This window comes from Thalia democratica, chromosome 8 (assembly GCF_965202585.1).
Source record: "Thalia democratica chromosome 8, ktThaDemo2.hap1.1, whole genome shotgun sequence".
Lineage (NCBI taxonomy): Eukaryota > Metazoa > Chordata > Thaliacea > Salpida > Salpidae > Thalia > Thalia democratica.
In genome coordinates, this window is record NC_139172.1 from 14,434,318 (window position 1) to 14,451,170 (window position 16,853).

Consider the following 16,853-nt stretch of genomic DNA (forward strand, 5'->3'; position numbering starts at 1 on the left):
ATTTTCAAACAATAAACGTTTTTTGTTGTGCAAGTAAAGTTGTTGGTATTAAAGCGTATAATCACTTTTAAAAAGCTTTTGAATTTGCCTAATAATAAGAATTAACTTTTATTGTGTTATCTAAAAAAGTTCAATTAAAATAAAAATTTAGTACAAAAGTATTTAAAAACATATTATAGTGAGTAGAATACTGTCAAAATTATTTGTCTTTCAAGTAAAACTAAAAGAGATAAAGTCAAATATTTGTTACAAAGTTCAACATTAGCCTAGTTTATAAGCTCAGTTTATCTTAATAAGTATCTCAGTAGTAAAATACCAATTGCTGTTAGATAAGCTTTATTCTTAAAGTTTATAGAATATTGAAATTTGAAAAAAATATATAAAAAAAGATGCATATATATTATAATAAAATACATAATAGTGCACGATAACTTTAAAAACTGCAGAATCTTATCTTAAACGAACCAATAAAGTTATCAGTTGTATAATTTGAAGTTTCTAACTAAAACATAAACATTTTCTACAAAATAACTATAGAATTAAATCAGTAATTTTCAGGAATTTAAGCGCTAATTAAAAATAAGGTGCAGTTACTATCTTTAAAATTCTTTAAATGTAACAAAGTAATAAAAATTTATTTGTGCGTACCTAAAACTTTTTAAAAACTTAAACACAACTAAAATATTTTAAGTAATAATAAAAAATATAAAACACTTTATGAAATTAAAAAATGTAGTGAAATATATACTAACTTGCAATAAAAATCGTGTAATTATCCTAATGCAGAAACTAAACTCTGTTTTTTTTTTACTTGAAAGTTTTAATCCAGTCCACCAAACATTTTCCTACTTTATTAACGAGGAGATCACATTCTGACTTTTTCATTCCGACTGCAGCTGCAAACGTTACATAGCAATGAGGGTAATTGTCGCTGTGTGATCCATAACCGGTGAACTTAAAAGATTCAATTTCCTTTGCAGCTCCACGAACTACGACTCTGCAAACAAATTAAACTTTGTTACGTGCTAACAATTTAGAGTGAAAATCAACTAAATATCAATTTAAAATCAGATACCTCGCACCAGATACTTTTCTAGTATGAAGCATGCTTCCGAATTCGGTGATTTTCCTGCTTACATCTTTGCTGTCTTCTGGAGGTGTCAATGTCATAACTAAAATAAAGATGTGTTTATTAAATCAACTAAGCTAGAAACAGCAAACTTTATGCAACAATTTATTTTAGACATCATATTTAAATCTATAAAATATTAACTGAGCTTTTATACAATTTTCATTTTTACCCGTTTTTTAGAAGTTTAGCCTTTTTGAATCAACTGTTTTACAATAAAAGTCTAGCTGAAATTATTAAACGTACGAATTACTCCATAATATTATAACTTAAACTCAATTTATAGATTTTTTCGTATTATTTAGACTTTTAGCAAATTATAAAGTCCAACTTTTTTTAACAAAAAGGTTTAAACCTACATTGTAAATTATCAAGTTGTGATTGTTTTCAGTGAAAAATAGACATTTATAAAGTAGTTTTGTACTCATTTTTGATCAACTTATTATAACATGACAGTGCTGTTCATTATATATTTCATACTTTAAAAATGTAATTTTAGCAAAGATTTGTTTCAAATTGTCTTATCATTTTATAGTTTAAAAAAAAAGCCTTTTGTAAGCAAGCTAAACATTTCATACCTCTATTAAAACATTTATTATATATTGATTTATGTTTTGAAAGTCATTATAAAAGTTTAAAAACTAAGACCCAAAAATAACTTTATAGTTACCATAAGTACTAAAATAAAGTCTTTTTTTTTATGACAATTTTTGACTTAAATTGATTAATAACAGGTTGTGTTAAAAATGTGGATCCCAAGAAATGTATAAGCACATTAAACAATTAAAAACTTAAGAATTATTATAATTCAAATAAATATCGACTTTGTTACAGTTGAAAACTTAATTGTTTATTTTTAAACCTATTAGTTAACAAAAGATATGAGAGACAGACTTGATTTTGAAGGGAGTGTGTATACATTTTTAGAGAAACCCATTATTTTTCATTAAAGTTTTTAAAACTATTTTTAGCATTGAACCTAACCATTAAAATTATAAATTTACATATTATAAATATCTATTATCTAATACGTTTATGTAACTAAAATTGTATAAAAATATAGGTTTTGTATAATAGTTTGAAATTTTATGACAATAAATTTCTTTATATATTGCAATATTATTTTTATTGTTATCATTTAGTCTGTAACGATACGTTATTTTATTCCAATTTTCTATTTTTTAATTGGAAACACTTTGTTGTTCGGAAAGCTAAATTTGAAATTGTTGCTATAACAATAGTCTTCAGTCAAGTAAAAGAGTATTGTAAGCTTGGACATTGTTAGAGTGAGTGGTCTGAGTTCTGAGGAAAGAATTGAAGTGAAGTTTATTGTCTTCCAGCAGAATCAACTTTTCCTGAGTGCTAGTGACTAATTTTATTGACTTTTTTTTATAAGCAAGATACTTAAATTGTTTTTAGACAAATTTAAGTATTTTCTTGAATTTTGTTAACATTGTATAAAATTTTATAACAATTTATAAAATTTTATTGATTTTTTTCATACCTGAGTTTTTATTGTAATTTTTTGTCTAATTTTAACTACCTTGTTCATTTTAAGTTTTTTATATTTTGTTACAAATTGGTTTACTATTACGTTTTTAGTATATAAATTTATTTCAACTATTTTGTATTTTATATTATTAAATAATTTTTATTAAAGTAAAATTAAACTATGTCACGGGTCAGTCCAAACCCAGAGTGTCTTCCAGACACTAGGATTCAAACTCGGGCTAAGAGTGCTCGCATTCAGAGCCAAAGACCTCTTAGCCATGAGTCCACCATTGACCCTCCTACCCTCCTAAACAAACCCTTGGAAGTTGGCATGCCAACCTCCTCTGGTTTCAAGTCGTTATCCAATTTAGTTTTCTGTGTTAGAAACTAATTAAATTTTACAAAACTATAACTTCTTTTTCTGAATATAACACATACAATTTAAGTTTTTAAAATCATTTAACAACTCATTATTGGATTGAAAAAACGTTTAGAATACAAATAATCAAACATTTTTATGATATTGATAATTTTATTAAAATATTTTAAATACTTTTAAGCATTTTTCAGCAAAAATAGTTTTCAAAAATACCTGCATTTTATAGAAGTGTGTCTTGAAATTTACATTATAACTTTTATCTCTTACTAAAATTTTTAAAACAACGGAGTTTAAAATAGTTGATAATGCAAAAAATTGTATAGATTTATATTTGTTTATTTTTTAAATGTTAAATTTTACATACCCATAGATATAGGGTTATGAGGAACTTCTAAAACCTTCTCTCCATACAAACTTGCAAGCTTTTTAAGTTCTTCTTTTAAGTAAATGTAATTTTCCTACAAAATTTAGCGTAAAGTTTAGTATTAGTAAAAAAAAAAACAGTAAACAGCTTAAAAAATATTGTAACTCACACTTATTTTATAGTTTGATTCATATTCCGTATACACGTCATATGAATATTATTACTAAATGTTTCAATTTAAAGGTTACTATATACTTTTAAATAAACGGTATAGGTTTAATGGTATTAACAAATTAAAAACAAGTAAAAATATATTTTAACCGATGTATAACAGTAAGTAATAAAAATTGTTGCATATCTAATCTTAACAGTTTTTTAATACAACAAGACTTTTTACAAATACTAACTAATGTTTTACAATATTTTTTTTTTGACATAGCAAATAAAAAAATCATACAAGGTCAATATACAGTTTTATAGGTTAGAATATTATTAGATGTTAGAAGTTTTAACTAAAAAAAAAGTTATTAGCTATAAAACATGTTAAGTGGCAGCTTTACTGTGAGTTGATCTAATTTTACGCCAACTACAATACATGTATTACCTTTCTTTCTTTCATAAGCTTGTTCCAACCTTCAACACCCATCTCAAGCAATGTAATTGTTATATCTAAGGCAGGAGTGCTACTTCCTCGACCAGCGTAAGTTGCAGCCACTTTAGCAGGAAACTCTTTGTTATGAGAGGCAAGTACTGCACCCCCGACAGGAACCATCAAATTTTTATCACAACTTTGAATGAAACAATCTACCCTTCCAACTCTGTTTGCCTGCAAATTAATTGACTTTTTAAATGAAACAAACATACCTCTACTTATATAAAAAAAAGTATATATTCTCTTATAATTCTATATAAAAAATATATTTTAGTAGTTTACTTTTTATAATTAAAAAAAATAAAATCTATGAATCTTTAGAATTAGGTCTAATAAAAAATTTATAATTTGTCAATACTTTTGGTAAAGTTGAAAACTAATAACAGAGTAAACTGTCAAAACATACTTAGTTAAAAATTTAAATTTATTTATTTACAGTACATCACTGTATACTGTGTAAACAAAATTTACAAATTTACATTTACTTAGATTAGATCGTTAATTTCAGAATATAAAACAACTTGTTTTTTCTTTAATTTTATTCTGAAATATAACAAATCTAAAGTAGCTGTTAGATTCTTTAAAGTTTCTGATTATAACATTTCACTCTTTTTTTTAATGCTTGATCATATCTAATATATACTATTTACTTGTTCAATCAAGTGGCAACATTTACTAGATTGTAGTCCATAAGCGTTGTTTACAACATGTGGTACATCAAAATTCTTACAAATTACAGCTACTTCTTCCAATCTGTTCAATTCGATTTATAATATTTTATCTAAAATAATTGCATTAATTTATATAAAGTCAAAATAAAACTACAAACTGTACAAAGTTATTTCAAAATACTGGTCGACAATTTTAGTTATCTCTGCTTGTATTATAAGTTAAAGTTTTTAACAAACCGTTCAGGGACTCTTGGAGCAAAACACGACGTGGTCGTATGAACACACAACACTTGTTCAGGACCAACGCGTAAAATTGCCTGCTCGATTGCTTCTACATCAGTTCTAAGTTCGTCTCCTTCTAGTAAGTTTTCAACAACAATAGGCGTAAAACCCGCGGAAATCATTGACTGTGGATAATAAATTTTAAGTTATATAAAAAATATATATGATTTTTAGAGATACTAATATGTATTTATATATTACAAAAACTAAAACGAGGACTTGGAAAATTAAGCTGTAGATGAAATGTATAAAACAGTATTTAAACCTAAACAACATGACTTATTATAAAAAAACATTACAAAATTGAAATACTGGTTATTTTTTTGTAATATATTTGATCGGCAATTCAACTACATTTATAAGTAAATTTTTAAGATTTAAGAAAAAAAAATTATGAATATAGAATTTTAAACTGTCTAAAAACTAACTTTGTATAACTTAACTAACATATACATCTTTAAAGATGTTTAAACATAAACTTTCATTTCTGATAAGTTTAGAATCTTTATTAAAAATGTTTTCGTCTAGCGCATTATAGATTATAATTTGCTACAAACTAAACTGTATAGCAAAGGTAAGCAGCTGTTTATAAGCAACTGATTTTTTTTCTTTATAGAATTGCTCGCGGGCCGCACTGTATAGGAAAGTCTTCTGTGGGCCGCAATTAGTTAAGATATTTATAGTAATTACAAAAAATCCTTTAAAAATGAAAATCGATAAAATATTCAATAATAAAGCATTAAAAAACTACTTATTTTTAAATTAAGAGCCTAATTAAAAAATTTTACCACTTCAACTTGTTATCTTACTGTTTTTAAAAAGTATGCTTTTAACCTTAATTTAAATTCTGTGTAGATGAGTGTAAGATATTTAAAAAACTTAGTTCAAAAAGTTACAACATAAAGAGACAATTGTAAACTAATTGTTTAAAATTAAATAAAAATTTTAAGTTGAAATATAAACATATTTATATTATTATATCGGTTTAAAGTTGAGTTTAAATTATAAATTTAACGGACAAAACATACTTTATACTATGACAGAAACATTTTTAAACTTAATTAAAGAATGTAAGTTTAAAAGTGTAACAAAAACACCTAAAAAATAAACGATACATTATTTGAAAAAAATAAGTTATTAAAACTTTGTTTTCCTCTTAAATTCTATAATTTAAATCTTAAAAATTCTTAATTTAAAAAATTTCTATATTTAACTGCTTTACAGTAAATATCATTCAACTTTCAATCTATACATAATTTTTAGACTAGTTTTAATTTTTTCTCTTTATGACATAGCTTTTTTAACAAAGTTTTATTAAATATCTATACAGTTTAGTTTTACGTAAATTAACTGATGCTCTAGACAAAAACACCTTTGAAAATAATTAAAAAAATTTAAAAACGTATGATTTAGATTCAAATATTTTAATAAAAAATATTTTCAAGATATAGCCTTGTAAAAAAAATATATAAGTTTCTAGAAAACAGTAGGGCTAAATTACACATAGTCAGGATTGCCCTTTTTTGAAGCAAAATAAACTGGCTGGAATTTGAAAACTATCATTAGTCAGAATTAATATATGGGTAAAGATAAAAAGTATTTAACTTCTACCTTCGACCTATAACAAATTACATATTATTATTAGATTACAAAATATATATGGCTATATTTGCAAAGACGTTTAAAATTTTACTTTGTTTTCTAGTAAATATTTTTTTTAAACCATAAAAAAAAAAGATTTTGCAAGTATTAGTCAAATTATTTTTGGCTCTTTTATAAACAACTTCTTTACCACATAGAGTCGAAGAAATTTTGTAAAGATTATTTTCAACTTTTAAGTCAAAAATTGAGCTAATGATCACTGGATGTTGCTTAAACAACACATGTTGTTAGGTGTAACTTAATTTTGAACAAGTTGAAAAATTAAATTTAGCTAATAATAACTGTTGTAGCCACAACAGAAAAAAACCATCTAGCAGACATAGTAACAATTGAACCGCTGTTTAAGTCAAACAATAAGGGGTTAATTTAATTGGTACTGAAGCATCCGTTTATAAGCACAGTCAAAAAGTTGATTTTAGCAGGGTTGCCACAGTTCAAGCAGAGAAAAATTTCCTGACTTTTTACTAAAATTTTCCTAACTTTTCTAAATCAAACTCTTAATATAAATTTATTCTAAAATACATAATCAACACTTGAAACTATATAATCAATCTAATTTTTATACAGCAACAACGGTTTTATTGCTGAATTTAATCATCAAACTTTCATTACATCACTTGAACCATCTGTGTATGATTGATGTATTTGCAATAAACAGCTTTATCAGCAAAATACTCGTATTATTACCTTATAAACACAGCTTGTTCGAAAAAAGACACAATTTTTTAGCATTTCCTAACATAAATGTATCTAAATAAACGAAAAGACATACAAAGAACTTTTACAATTAAAACCTTAATTTAGTAACAAATTTTCACAACTAAAACCTTAAAACAGTAACAAACTTTTACAATTAAATCCTTAAAAGAATAAATAAGGTAATTAGACACCGTTTTTTTTATATGTAGTAAATCTTATTATCTCCGTTTCTTTAGTAGCACTTCAACCTCTTCATCTAATGAAAACATTGTTTCCTTCATCTGGTCTGCATCCCGCTTCATTTTCTTGGCAGTTAAAACCATTTGCCTCATTTTATTTAAATCGTTCTCATCGGTTGCCCCTACAATTGTCGAAGAGATTATTTTCTATAAATCTAGCCACAACTTGTGGGCTTCATTTCATTTCTATTTGCACTCATTTATTTTTACCTCCAATTTTGCTGCCTAAATTATTTTCTTAAACAATAAACACTTTGATTCTAAAAATATGCTAGATAAACTTTTGTGCATATATCACAGTTTCACTATGGAAGTTTACTTGCTACAGATCATCAATACTAAAAAGCTTACAAAAACTGTAAATATGGAATTTTGTAAATTTAAACTGACAAAGTCTGACTAATTATTATTATTTTTTAATTTCATGACTTTTTTTAAAAATACCAATTTTTCCCGACTTTTGTCATTTTCTTAAGTTTTTCCTGACTTTTCCTGACCTTGTGGCAACCCTGTTTTAGTTTGCTTTTGTACTTAAAAGTACTTTTTTCTGTTAAACGTTTTCTACTTAAGCGTGATTGGTTAGACTTTATCAAGGGTTAACTGTGACTTTCTGATGAGTCCTAATGAGGATGGACCTAAATTTTAGAATGTCGCGTGGATTTGTGTTGATGTTTGTACTAAGCTAGGGGTGGGCAACGTAAATAGTTGACGGGCCGGATCCAGAAAAATATAGTCCTCAGCGGGCCGGATCATTTCAAGTTAGTGATCTTTTGGATTCAGCTGGATCCTTTTTTAGAACCGAATCTCATTTTAAACATATTATCCGGATCCGGCTAAATACTAATTTTAGACAAAGATCTGGAACCGAATGAAAGCTATTTTCAAAATGGTTTGGATCCGGTTAGATGCTTATTGATCGGGTATTTCAGAATTTTGAATCAATACATTAATTACCAAGGTTCTTAAGTATGAAATTTTATGTTAAATTAAGTTAAGTATTCATAATTCTATGTATATTGTAACTCTGGACCGAATTAATACTAGTTAGTCCTAAAAAATTATAATTTGGTTACTAAAAGTTACTCGAGCCTAACATTTCCAGCTAAAACATAAAAAAAATGCTAATTATTCGAAATTAATTAATTTTGGAAATCCTTATCTGGAGTTTATAGAGATAGTATTTTTTTCAAAAATTAACAAACAATACAATATTAAACTACTGTTATTTAATTTAATTAAGCTAAATAAGATTCATTACATTTTTTGCATGTATAAAAGAAACTAAATAAAAAATAATTCTGATATAATAAACAGTAATACCATAAAAAGCAAAAAAAAAATAGATAAAAGATTTCGATGAAATACTTAAGGTTGATCATGTATTAGAGTTGTTTAAATCTAGTTGCATGAAAGTTTTGGAAAATCTGCAAATGCACTGAAATACCGATTAGGTTTGAAGATAGTTTATCCTCGTAATGTTTATGGTCGGAAATGTTTGTTTTTAAATGTATGAAGTATCGAACAACACAACTAGTTCCGTGGTCATCTTTAGAAGTTGACAAACTTTGGCTCGATAAATAATACATAAAATATATCTAAAAATCTTATAAAAGCAACAAAAACTATATGTTTGATATCAAATTTTCTTAGTAACTTATTTAAAAAACAGTTAAGCCTAGATAACAAATTACTTTGGCTTGAAATTTTAACACTTTTACTCTCAAAATATCAAATAGTTATAATTAACTTACGAAATTTAACTAAATTCTGTACTTTAAAAACATTAATCAAACAGTGCACCTAAAATACTGTAATAAGAGTACTAACATAAATAACAAAATATTTAAACAAAAATGAAATTAATATATATTTTTAGCATAACAAACATTCTAGTTTAGTAGACTTTTAGATTCAGATCGATTTCACTAGTGAAAATATTACTAAACGAAAAACTAAAACATAAAACTGTCACATTATACTTTAAATGTTAAGTTTAAAGAACTTAACAAGAATAATTACACTGAAAAGTAATCAATGAAACATTTTTGGATCATAAAAGATTTTAACAAGTTGTTTAAGATCTGGAAGTTTATTTGAAGTAGATATTCTCAGTAATGACTGTAAATTGGTATCTGTAAGATTTGAACGCAGCTTACTTTTGTTTATATACATGGTTAAGAATGTTTGTTTGCAAAAATATGTAGACTCAAACAAAACAAATAACTTCATTGTCATCTTTTTTAAATTAACAAACTTTTACTTGTTAAGTAAGTTATAAAATCTGTCAATTTTTCAGTTTTGAACTTTTCTTTTTGTGTACTGCCACATTGAAGTTCAACAGTTCTAACAATATTACTAAGTACATTTTCGGTGTCAAACGTCGACGGTGATGAAATAATGTCGAATTCTTCACTTAATTGTTAAAAGTCTGCAAAACGACGACCAAACTTATTATTAAGCGAAACTATTGTCATCAATTGGTCATCACTAAACTTAACCATATAATTAATCAAAAAGTCATTAATGAAAAAACAATAGCAGAAAAAGTGCAAATGGTAATCTAAACTTAAAAAATTTGACAAAAATTTAAATTTGAGCAGTTTGACTTAAAAAATTTGTCGGTGTTTAAAAAGATATTTTTTTTTACTTTTTTAAACGTTTAAAAAACAACTTAATACTTATTTGTAAACGACAGCAATTTTTGACATGTCTATTTTTATGAAAACATTATGGTAGGTGAGATCATCAAAGTTAGTTCAGCAAACAATTGTTTTTGGATAATTTGAGAAAGGATTACTTCAACTGACTTGAAACAGAACCCACAAAATAATAAGCCATTTTAACGAACTTTTTTAGGGTCAAAGTCTTACAGTTTTGTTTAATGAAATAGTTCAAAAAAGGTTTTGTACAAGTTTTGTAATAACTAAATTGGCTGGCCGGATTTTATATAAATTTTGAAAATGCTTAGCGAGCCGGATCATCCACTTGCGGGCCGGATCAATGTTGTCCGCGGGCCGGATTCCATTTAAAATTAAAAAAGGTTTGGGGGCCGGTCATTTTCACTCTGCGGGCCGGATCCGGCCCGCGGGCCGTACGTTGCCCACCCCTATACTAAGCAGTCTATTGCATAATGTATAAGTGCGAAAACATCTCAGTATTGCTGATGATAGTCGAAATATTGCTACAAGTAAACAAATCAGAAAAGCAAATTTTAAAAATTACAATGCAAAGAGATGTTAATGAGGTTACAAAACTTCAAATATTTAAGGATGAACTCAAAATACATTTTTTTATAAGTTTAAGTTTTTATCTACCTTGAAACAAGACTTTTGGTCTATTCTGGGCCATATAATGTATTTGGCATTAGGTCTAGAGGATCGCAATGTCAAAAACGTCAGCATCAAAGTCATTCCTGTTGCCATTGGAACAATAATTGAGGATTTTGCTGACTTTATTCCTGAAATAATTTTGTATTCAATTAGATAAACTAAAGTTTTTCAACCTACTTTTTAATATCAGCTTAAAATAAAAGTATATTCAAATATTTAAAAAAATTTAATAAAAACTGCATTAACTTCTTAGTTTTAACAATGGAATATTCTAGTTAAACTAAAAACCTTCAATGCTAAACCTTAAACAAACCAGAAAGCTGAATCAAGTGTAAGATCAGTTTGGAGCAGAGCTGATTAAGTATTGACGATCCTGGAGCTTTTGGCTGAACTGCAGTAACATCACCTGATCTACCAACTCCATGGGACAACCTAATTACAAACCAATATTTCAAAACGTATAACAAAATATCTATAAAATTAGTTTCATTAAACGTTTAGAATGCGTTGTAATATTAATTGTAATAGATAAATCTTTTAATTTGTATGTTAAAGTATAATTTTGAGTTTAATGCTAATTTTATTTTATCCCAGTTTCAACAAATCATCAAACTTACAGTTATTTTCCATCGTTCGTTTGTTTCTATAAAGACATTTGAAAATAAAAACTTATATTTTCTTAGTTTATCGTTTTGTAAAAATGTATTACCCAAAGTATAAAAAAAAACCATCTACACTTAATCCATAGCAAAAATTTTTTAATTTAAATTTTAAATTAACAGTTAAATTTTAATAGTAGACACTCAGTATCAATAGTAAATCGTGACGACGTAGGAGCACTGAGCAACTTAAACTACTTCGATTCATATTATATTCTATATTCAAATAAGTAGTTGTAATAAAATTTATAGAAAAAATATTTAAGTAATGGAGATAACTGTATTTAAGGCAATTTATGTTGCTCTGCAACCCCTATAATGGTATATTATGTTGTAGCGTTCCTTATAACTAAAATAAAAAATTATCTATAAAACAGTGAATAGAATGAACATATTCAGCATACTTTACAATAGTTGCTCTAATTAGAAATTAGTTGTGTGTAAAAAACATAGTTTTGTCAAAATTACGATATAAACTAGGAAAGGGCAACATTTCTGTTCAGCAGACAAGATTTTGAATAAAAAAAAAAATTGTAGGCTGGACTTATTAATAAAAACTTTAGCGGACTGTAACTCTTGGGGCCTGAGGTTAAGGGATTAATTTTGGTAAGATTAAATATAGAGCTGAAACTCCTCTTACTCTGATCTTTTTTAACAGCTAAACGCTTGAAAGTTTGGTGCTCCATGGTTATATAAATTTCCAAGAAAGTAAAAGTTAAATACAAGAAAGTAAATATTAAATATTCTAATTTTATAAGTTTAATCTAAGTAAGAAACCACAACAATCAGTTTTACAGTTACATATAGTTTAATCTTTGTAATTTAAACTACCAACAGCAATAAAGAAACAAATAACTTATAAACATTATATTGAAACAGTGTTCAACTGAGCCAACTCATAAATAGGAACATTAATACTTTTTAAATGCAGGTTGGAAATATGAACAAGTTAGTTTAGAACAGCTTATGATAACAACTATCAATAAAATAAACATTAGCCGCCAACTAATGACAAAAAATGCCAAAAGTCAAAATTAAAAAAAGGGCGAATTTGTCACATGACCACTTAATTTCGAAAATTGCACTATAAAATTAAAGAAGTGTTTATAAGAAAAAATTGTTGTTTATTAAGCACAACTGAGTAAATCATTTCGAGAGCAGTTTTCAATATACTTGTTGTCAAAACAACTTAACTTCATCGATTGTTCACAAGGTAAAACAAATGGGGTGTGCTATAGATTTCGGTTAGTGGTCCAGATCTGTTGCCCACTAATAATATAAATTCTTAACAGCATTCAGTAAGTTATATACTGATAAGACGATTTTGCTTTTAGATTACAGTTTGCTAGTTGCAGAAATAGGATATTGCACCCAGATGATTTCAACACATCAGTAGGAAATAAGTATTAAATGGGCAAAATAGGGAGTGATTTAAAGTGGATGGGCAATCGTTTTTTAGCATTTGCATTATCATAACCTAAGCAAATAGTCTGCTTTTTATTTTCTGAAGTAAAGTTGAAAAAACAAAACTTTATGTTGTGAAAAATACTAAAACATATTGTTTCGACCAACAATTTAAAATTCTTAAGCTTACTTTTTATACTTTTTCAAACTAAAAACTTCTTCATACTTAAAGATTGGTTTTATATTATAAAATAATATATCACTTAATTGGAATTTTAAATAAGTTAAAAAAGTATTTTAGAACCTTTTTTTAGCATAAATTAAACTCAAAGCTAAGTTAGTTTTATTTTTAAACTTGTTTTGTTGACGCCTAAATGATAAAAAATTAGAAATCTATCAAACCATAGAAATAAACTTTTTATGACACTAGATTCCCACTTGTTTACGTTTCTAACCATCATAAAGTTAAGACTAAATAACGGAAAACTCCTTTTCTTGGCACATAAAAAATTTACAGATAAAATCAAACTTTTTCATATTTTTCTAAAGACTATTTTCAAGAACATAAAATAAGGTCATAAAATTCAGAATAGAAAACACAAAGTTTTACTATATTGCTCAACTATAATTTAATCCTACTTCCTGCTTCTTCTTAGTAGGTTTAAAGCCACAGTCAAGTATTCAAAACTGTTTTACATAGCCATATGTATTCAAATTATGCTTTTTATTAAAACAGGGTTGCCACAGGGAGAAGTTTCTTCCAAACTTTCTAAATTTTTTTTTACAGGTTTTTCAAATTATATGTTTTTGGGTCTAAATTTAGTTTAAATTTAAGTTTAAGGTCAAAATTGCGTTAAGTAGTTCAAAAACAAAATATAATGTAAAGCTATTATAAATGTGTTTTTTGATAAAAAAATTTTGATAATGAAAAAAAAATATTTATTTATATAATAGTTTTTGGTGTCAGACCAAATGTTTACAACTTAACTGTATAAAAGTTATTTAAAATTCCAAAATTTCCTGGTTTTCTAGTAATTTTTGATCAAATTCCAGGTTTTTTTTTATTTCTCAAATTCTAAATTTTTACATTATTCCAGGTTTTGTAGCCAAACTGATTAAAATACCATAATAAAATTTATTAAAAACAGTGCAATACTAAAATTCTATTCAAGCTATTTAGCTAAATGTACATTCGAATCAAGGTCAAGCTTTCATTTTTTAATAGAAAGTTTGGTGATTTGACTTAAGAGTTTAAAACTCTGTTTTAGATAAGACTATAATATTAGGAGATTTAATAAAAAAAGATAATAAAAAAAAAAATATTTAGAGATAAGCAACTTGTTTTTTCTAATATAAAAATGTATAGTTTTGCAAAAGTAAAAATATTCTACAACTACCAATTCAGAAAATATTTAAGTTGGTAGTATATTCTGAATCAGATTAGCTCTTATTTCTAAATGACTTTTCATACTTGATATCTACATATTTTATTTTATTTAGTATGTAATGCTTTCAACAAAAACTAGTTTAATTATATCTATAAATGTGTTGGTTACTATAATTTTTTAGTAATTTACAATCAGTGATAAAACTAGAAATAATTATCATTGAATATCTTGAGGTAGTTATTGAGATAATTGCTAAAAATCTAAATAATTTATGAAAAAAAGCATAAAATTCCTACAGATTTTATTTAAAAAAATTTGGTTTTTAAAACACGAAATTTATTTGTTCTTTTATTGCCTGACAGCAATTTTAATATTAAAACTAAAACATACCCAAGATGTCTGTCTGCAACAAATTGTGAGAAAACTCTGCCTTCTCTTTCCCCAGCTCCACAACTCACAAGGCTATTATTGCTATCCATCAGAGACAGATTTTCTATAAACAGTTTTATCTGTTTGATGTTCCATCCCTTGGCTGGTATCTTTTTCTGTTAAATATACTAATTACCAACTAAAAAGAATAGTAGTGTGCTTTGTATTATTTTTAAGTTACAACAAAAACTATAGAGACTTTACTTTATAAATTACGTTTCATTTTTAAGTTTTAAAACTGTTATAATAGAAGTAACTAAAAAACAAAACAAAAAATTTCATAGTTTATTGATATACTTAAAAACTTAAACAGTTATTATAAAGAAACATTAATTTTTTTTTGAAAATGGATAGCAAAAAAAGTATTACAAACTTTGATTTTGAAAATATAAGTTTTTAATAATAATATATACAATAATATTATTTAAAATAACAAATTAATTACTATGTTTTGTAGGTTTAATGTTACATTATTGTTCAGAGTCTAATTCATGGCTGAAAAACTTACAGCCTGCAGACTTGGTGCAGTTAGTTAAATCAAATTATCTGCTCGCAACTTATGTTTTATTGTAAAAATTTGTACAAACAAAAGGGTTAAAAAAATTTTAATAAATCCTGCTATATGTACAAAAGTCTGCTTCATTTTTCCTGCCAACTAGATAAGTTTCTTACCTCTAGTCTAAATATTGTACTTCAAAAAAAAAACTTAGTTAATGAAACCATTGAGTGAGTTTGAGTATCATATCAAGTTTTACAAAATAAGTCTATTTAAATACTTCAGAATATAATATACATGGGTGGTTTTTAAGAATTTATTAACGTGATAATTTCTTTGCAAAGTTTTAGACTTACAAGTATATGTATAAAAAATTGTATTCACTTATAAAAAATAATAATTCTTCAAAATTATTATTTTAGTAAAAATAAAATAAACAACACTGACTAAATATAAATGATAAGTTGATTAAATAAGACAGAACAACATATGTTATATAATAAAATTTTGAACAAAAACAAAAAAATATGTTTGTTGATTACTAAAAAAAAAAAGTAAATTTATTTAGTTTTATAAGAAGGTTCAATTAAATATTTAGATTTAAATATTTTTTTTTCATTACCAACTTTTTATAATTTACTTAAAAATAAAATCATTCTTAAACAACTTAAAAGAAAACATATTTAACATTTTTACTTTTTATTCAGAAGTACAGTGTAAAAAAATGCTTTACTTTCATTCATTTTAAGTTTTATCAATTATGTAACTTTTAAACTCACGTAAAATTTTAAAACATAGTCTGTATAAACATGGTATTTTAAAACATATATCTAAATATTTAAAAAACTAGAAGTACAGTATGCAAATTTTTCAACAAATTTACCCTTTAAACAGAAAACTTTTCATTAATAAAGCTAAAACTTCTTGTTCTCATTATTACTGTGTGCATAAGTTTTTATCACTAAAATAGACTATAAAAAATCAAACTTATTTTCTTTTTAAACTGATATGTTTTGACATAAATTTATATTTAAATTTCTTTTAAAAAATACATAAGTATTGATCATACCAATTCGATCATCAGACCACAAGCCTTTGGTAGACTGAGATCAGTTTTGTTCTTTTTAGGACTTATCAGTCTACCGAAGGCTTGTGGTCTGATGATCGAATTGGTATGATCATACTTATATTAACTTGAGCTTGTCGCACGGCATATGAAAATCCAGGCTTTGGCTCTGTAGACTATTGCCAATGTTTTTGTTGATCATTTATAAAAACATAGGTTGAATTCTTAATTAAAAAATTATTATTATTAAACTAAATAACAATAAAATAAGTAATAAATATGATTGGTTAAAAAAATTTAATTCCTTACTTTTATATAAATATTGTTTAACTAAAGAAATATTTCTCAAAAACAAAACCATACATTTTCAAACTTACATGATATAGAAGTTGATTGAACAAGTTTTTATTTGAACTTAGAGAATCTAAGCTCTGATCTATGTATGACTTTGGTACAAGACTACTGCAAATTTCCAGTGATTTTTCATCCATTTTAATTGATTTATAACTATATA

At 25.6% G+C, this 16,853-nt stretch overlaps 1 protein-coding gene across 2 annotated transcripts; it reads right to left on the bottom strand.

The window, feature by feature from the left end:
- Window positions 1–119: 119 nt before the first annotated feature.
- On the bottom strand, window positions 120–16,853 carry LOC145841850 (O-phosphoseryl-tRNA(Sec) selenium transferase-like). Of its 2 annotated transcripts, none has more exons than XM_082949134.1 (10): window positions 16,717–16,853; window positions 14,739–14,893; window positions 11,211–11,329; window positions 10,883–11,025; window positions 4,924–5,093; window positions 4,666–4,768; window positions 3,968–4,189; window positions 3,364–3,457; window positions 1,076–1,172; window positions 120–997 (listed from the first exon to the last, which is right to left on the bottom strand). In XM_082949134.1, exons 1-10 carry the CDS (start codon window positions 16,828–16,830, stop codon window positions 808–810), a joined length of 1,407 nt encoding a protein of 468 aa, XP_082805260.1. In that variant the 5' UTR covers window positions 16,831–16,853; the 3' UTR covers window positions 120–807. The 2 variants fall into 2 exon arrangements, with proteins under 2 accessions (XP_082805260.1, XP_082805261.1); XM_082949135.1 differs by having other exon boundaries at window positions 14,739–14,905; window positions 16,717–16,790.

Excerpts from the sequence above, each read along its gene's own strand:
- LOC145841850 (XM_082949134.1), bottom strand. The coding sequence starts at position 16,830 with ATGGATGAAAAATCACTGGAAATTTGCAGTAGTCTTGTACCAAAGTCA. Across the intron at positions 11,330-14,738 it reads GTTGCAGACAGACATCTTGG|GTTGTCCCATGGAGTTGGTA; the intron begins GTATGTTTTAGT and ends GTTTGTAATTAG. Across the intron at positions 5,094-10,882 it reads ACCAAAAGTCTTGTTTCAAG|TCAATGATTTCCGCGGGTTT; the intron begins GTAGATAAAAAC and ends TATTATCCACAG.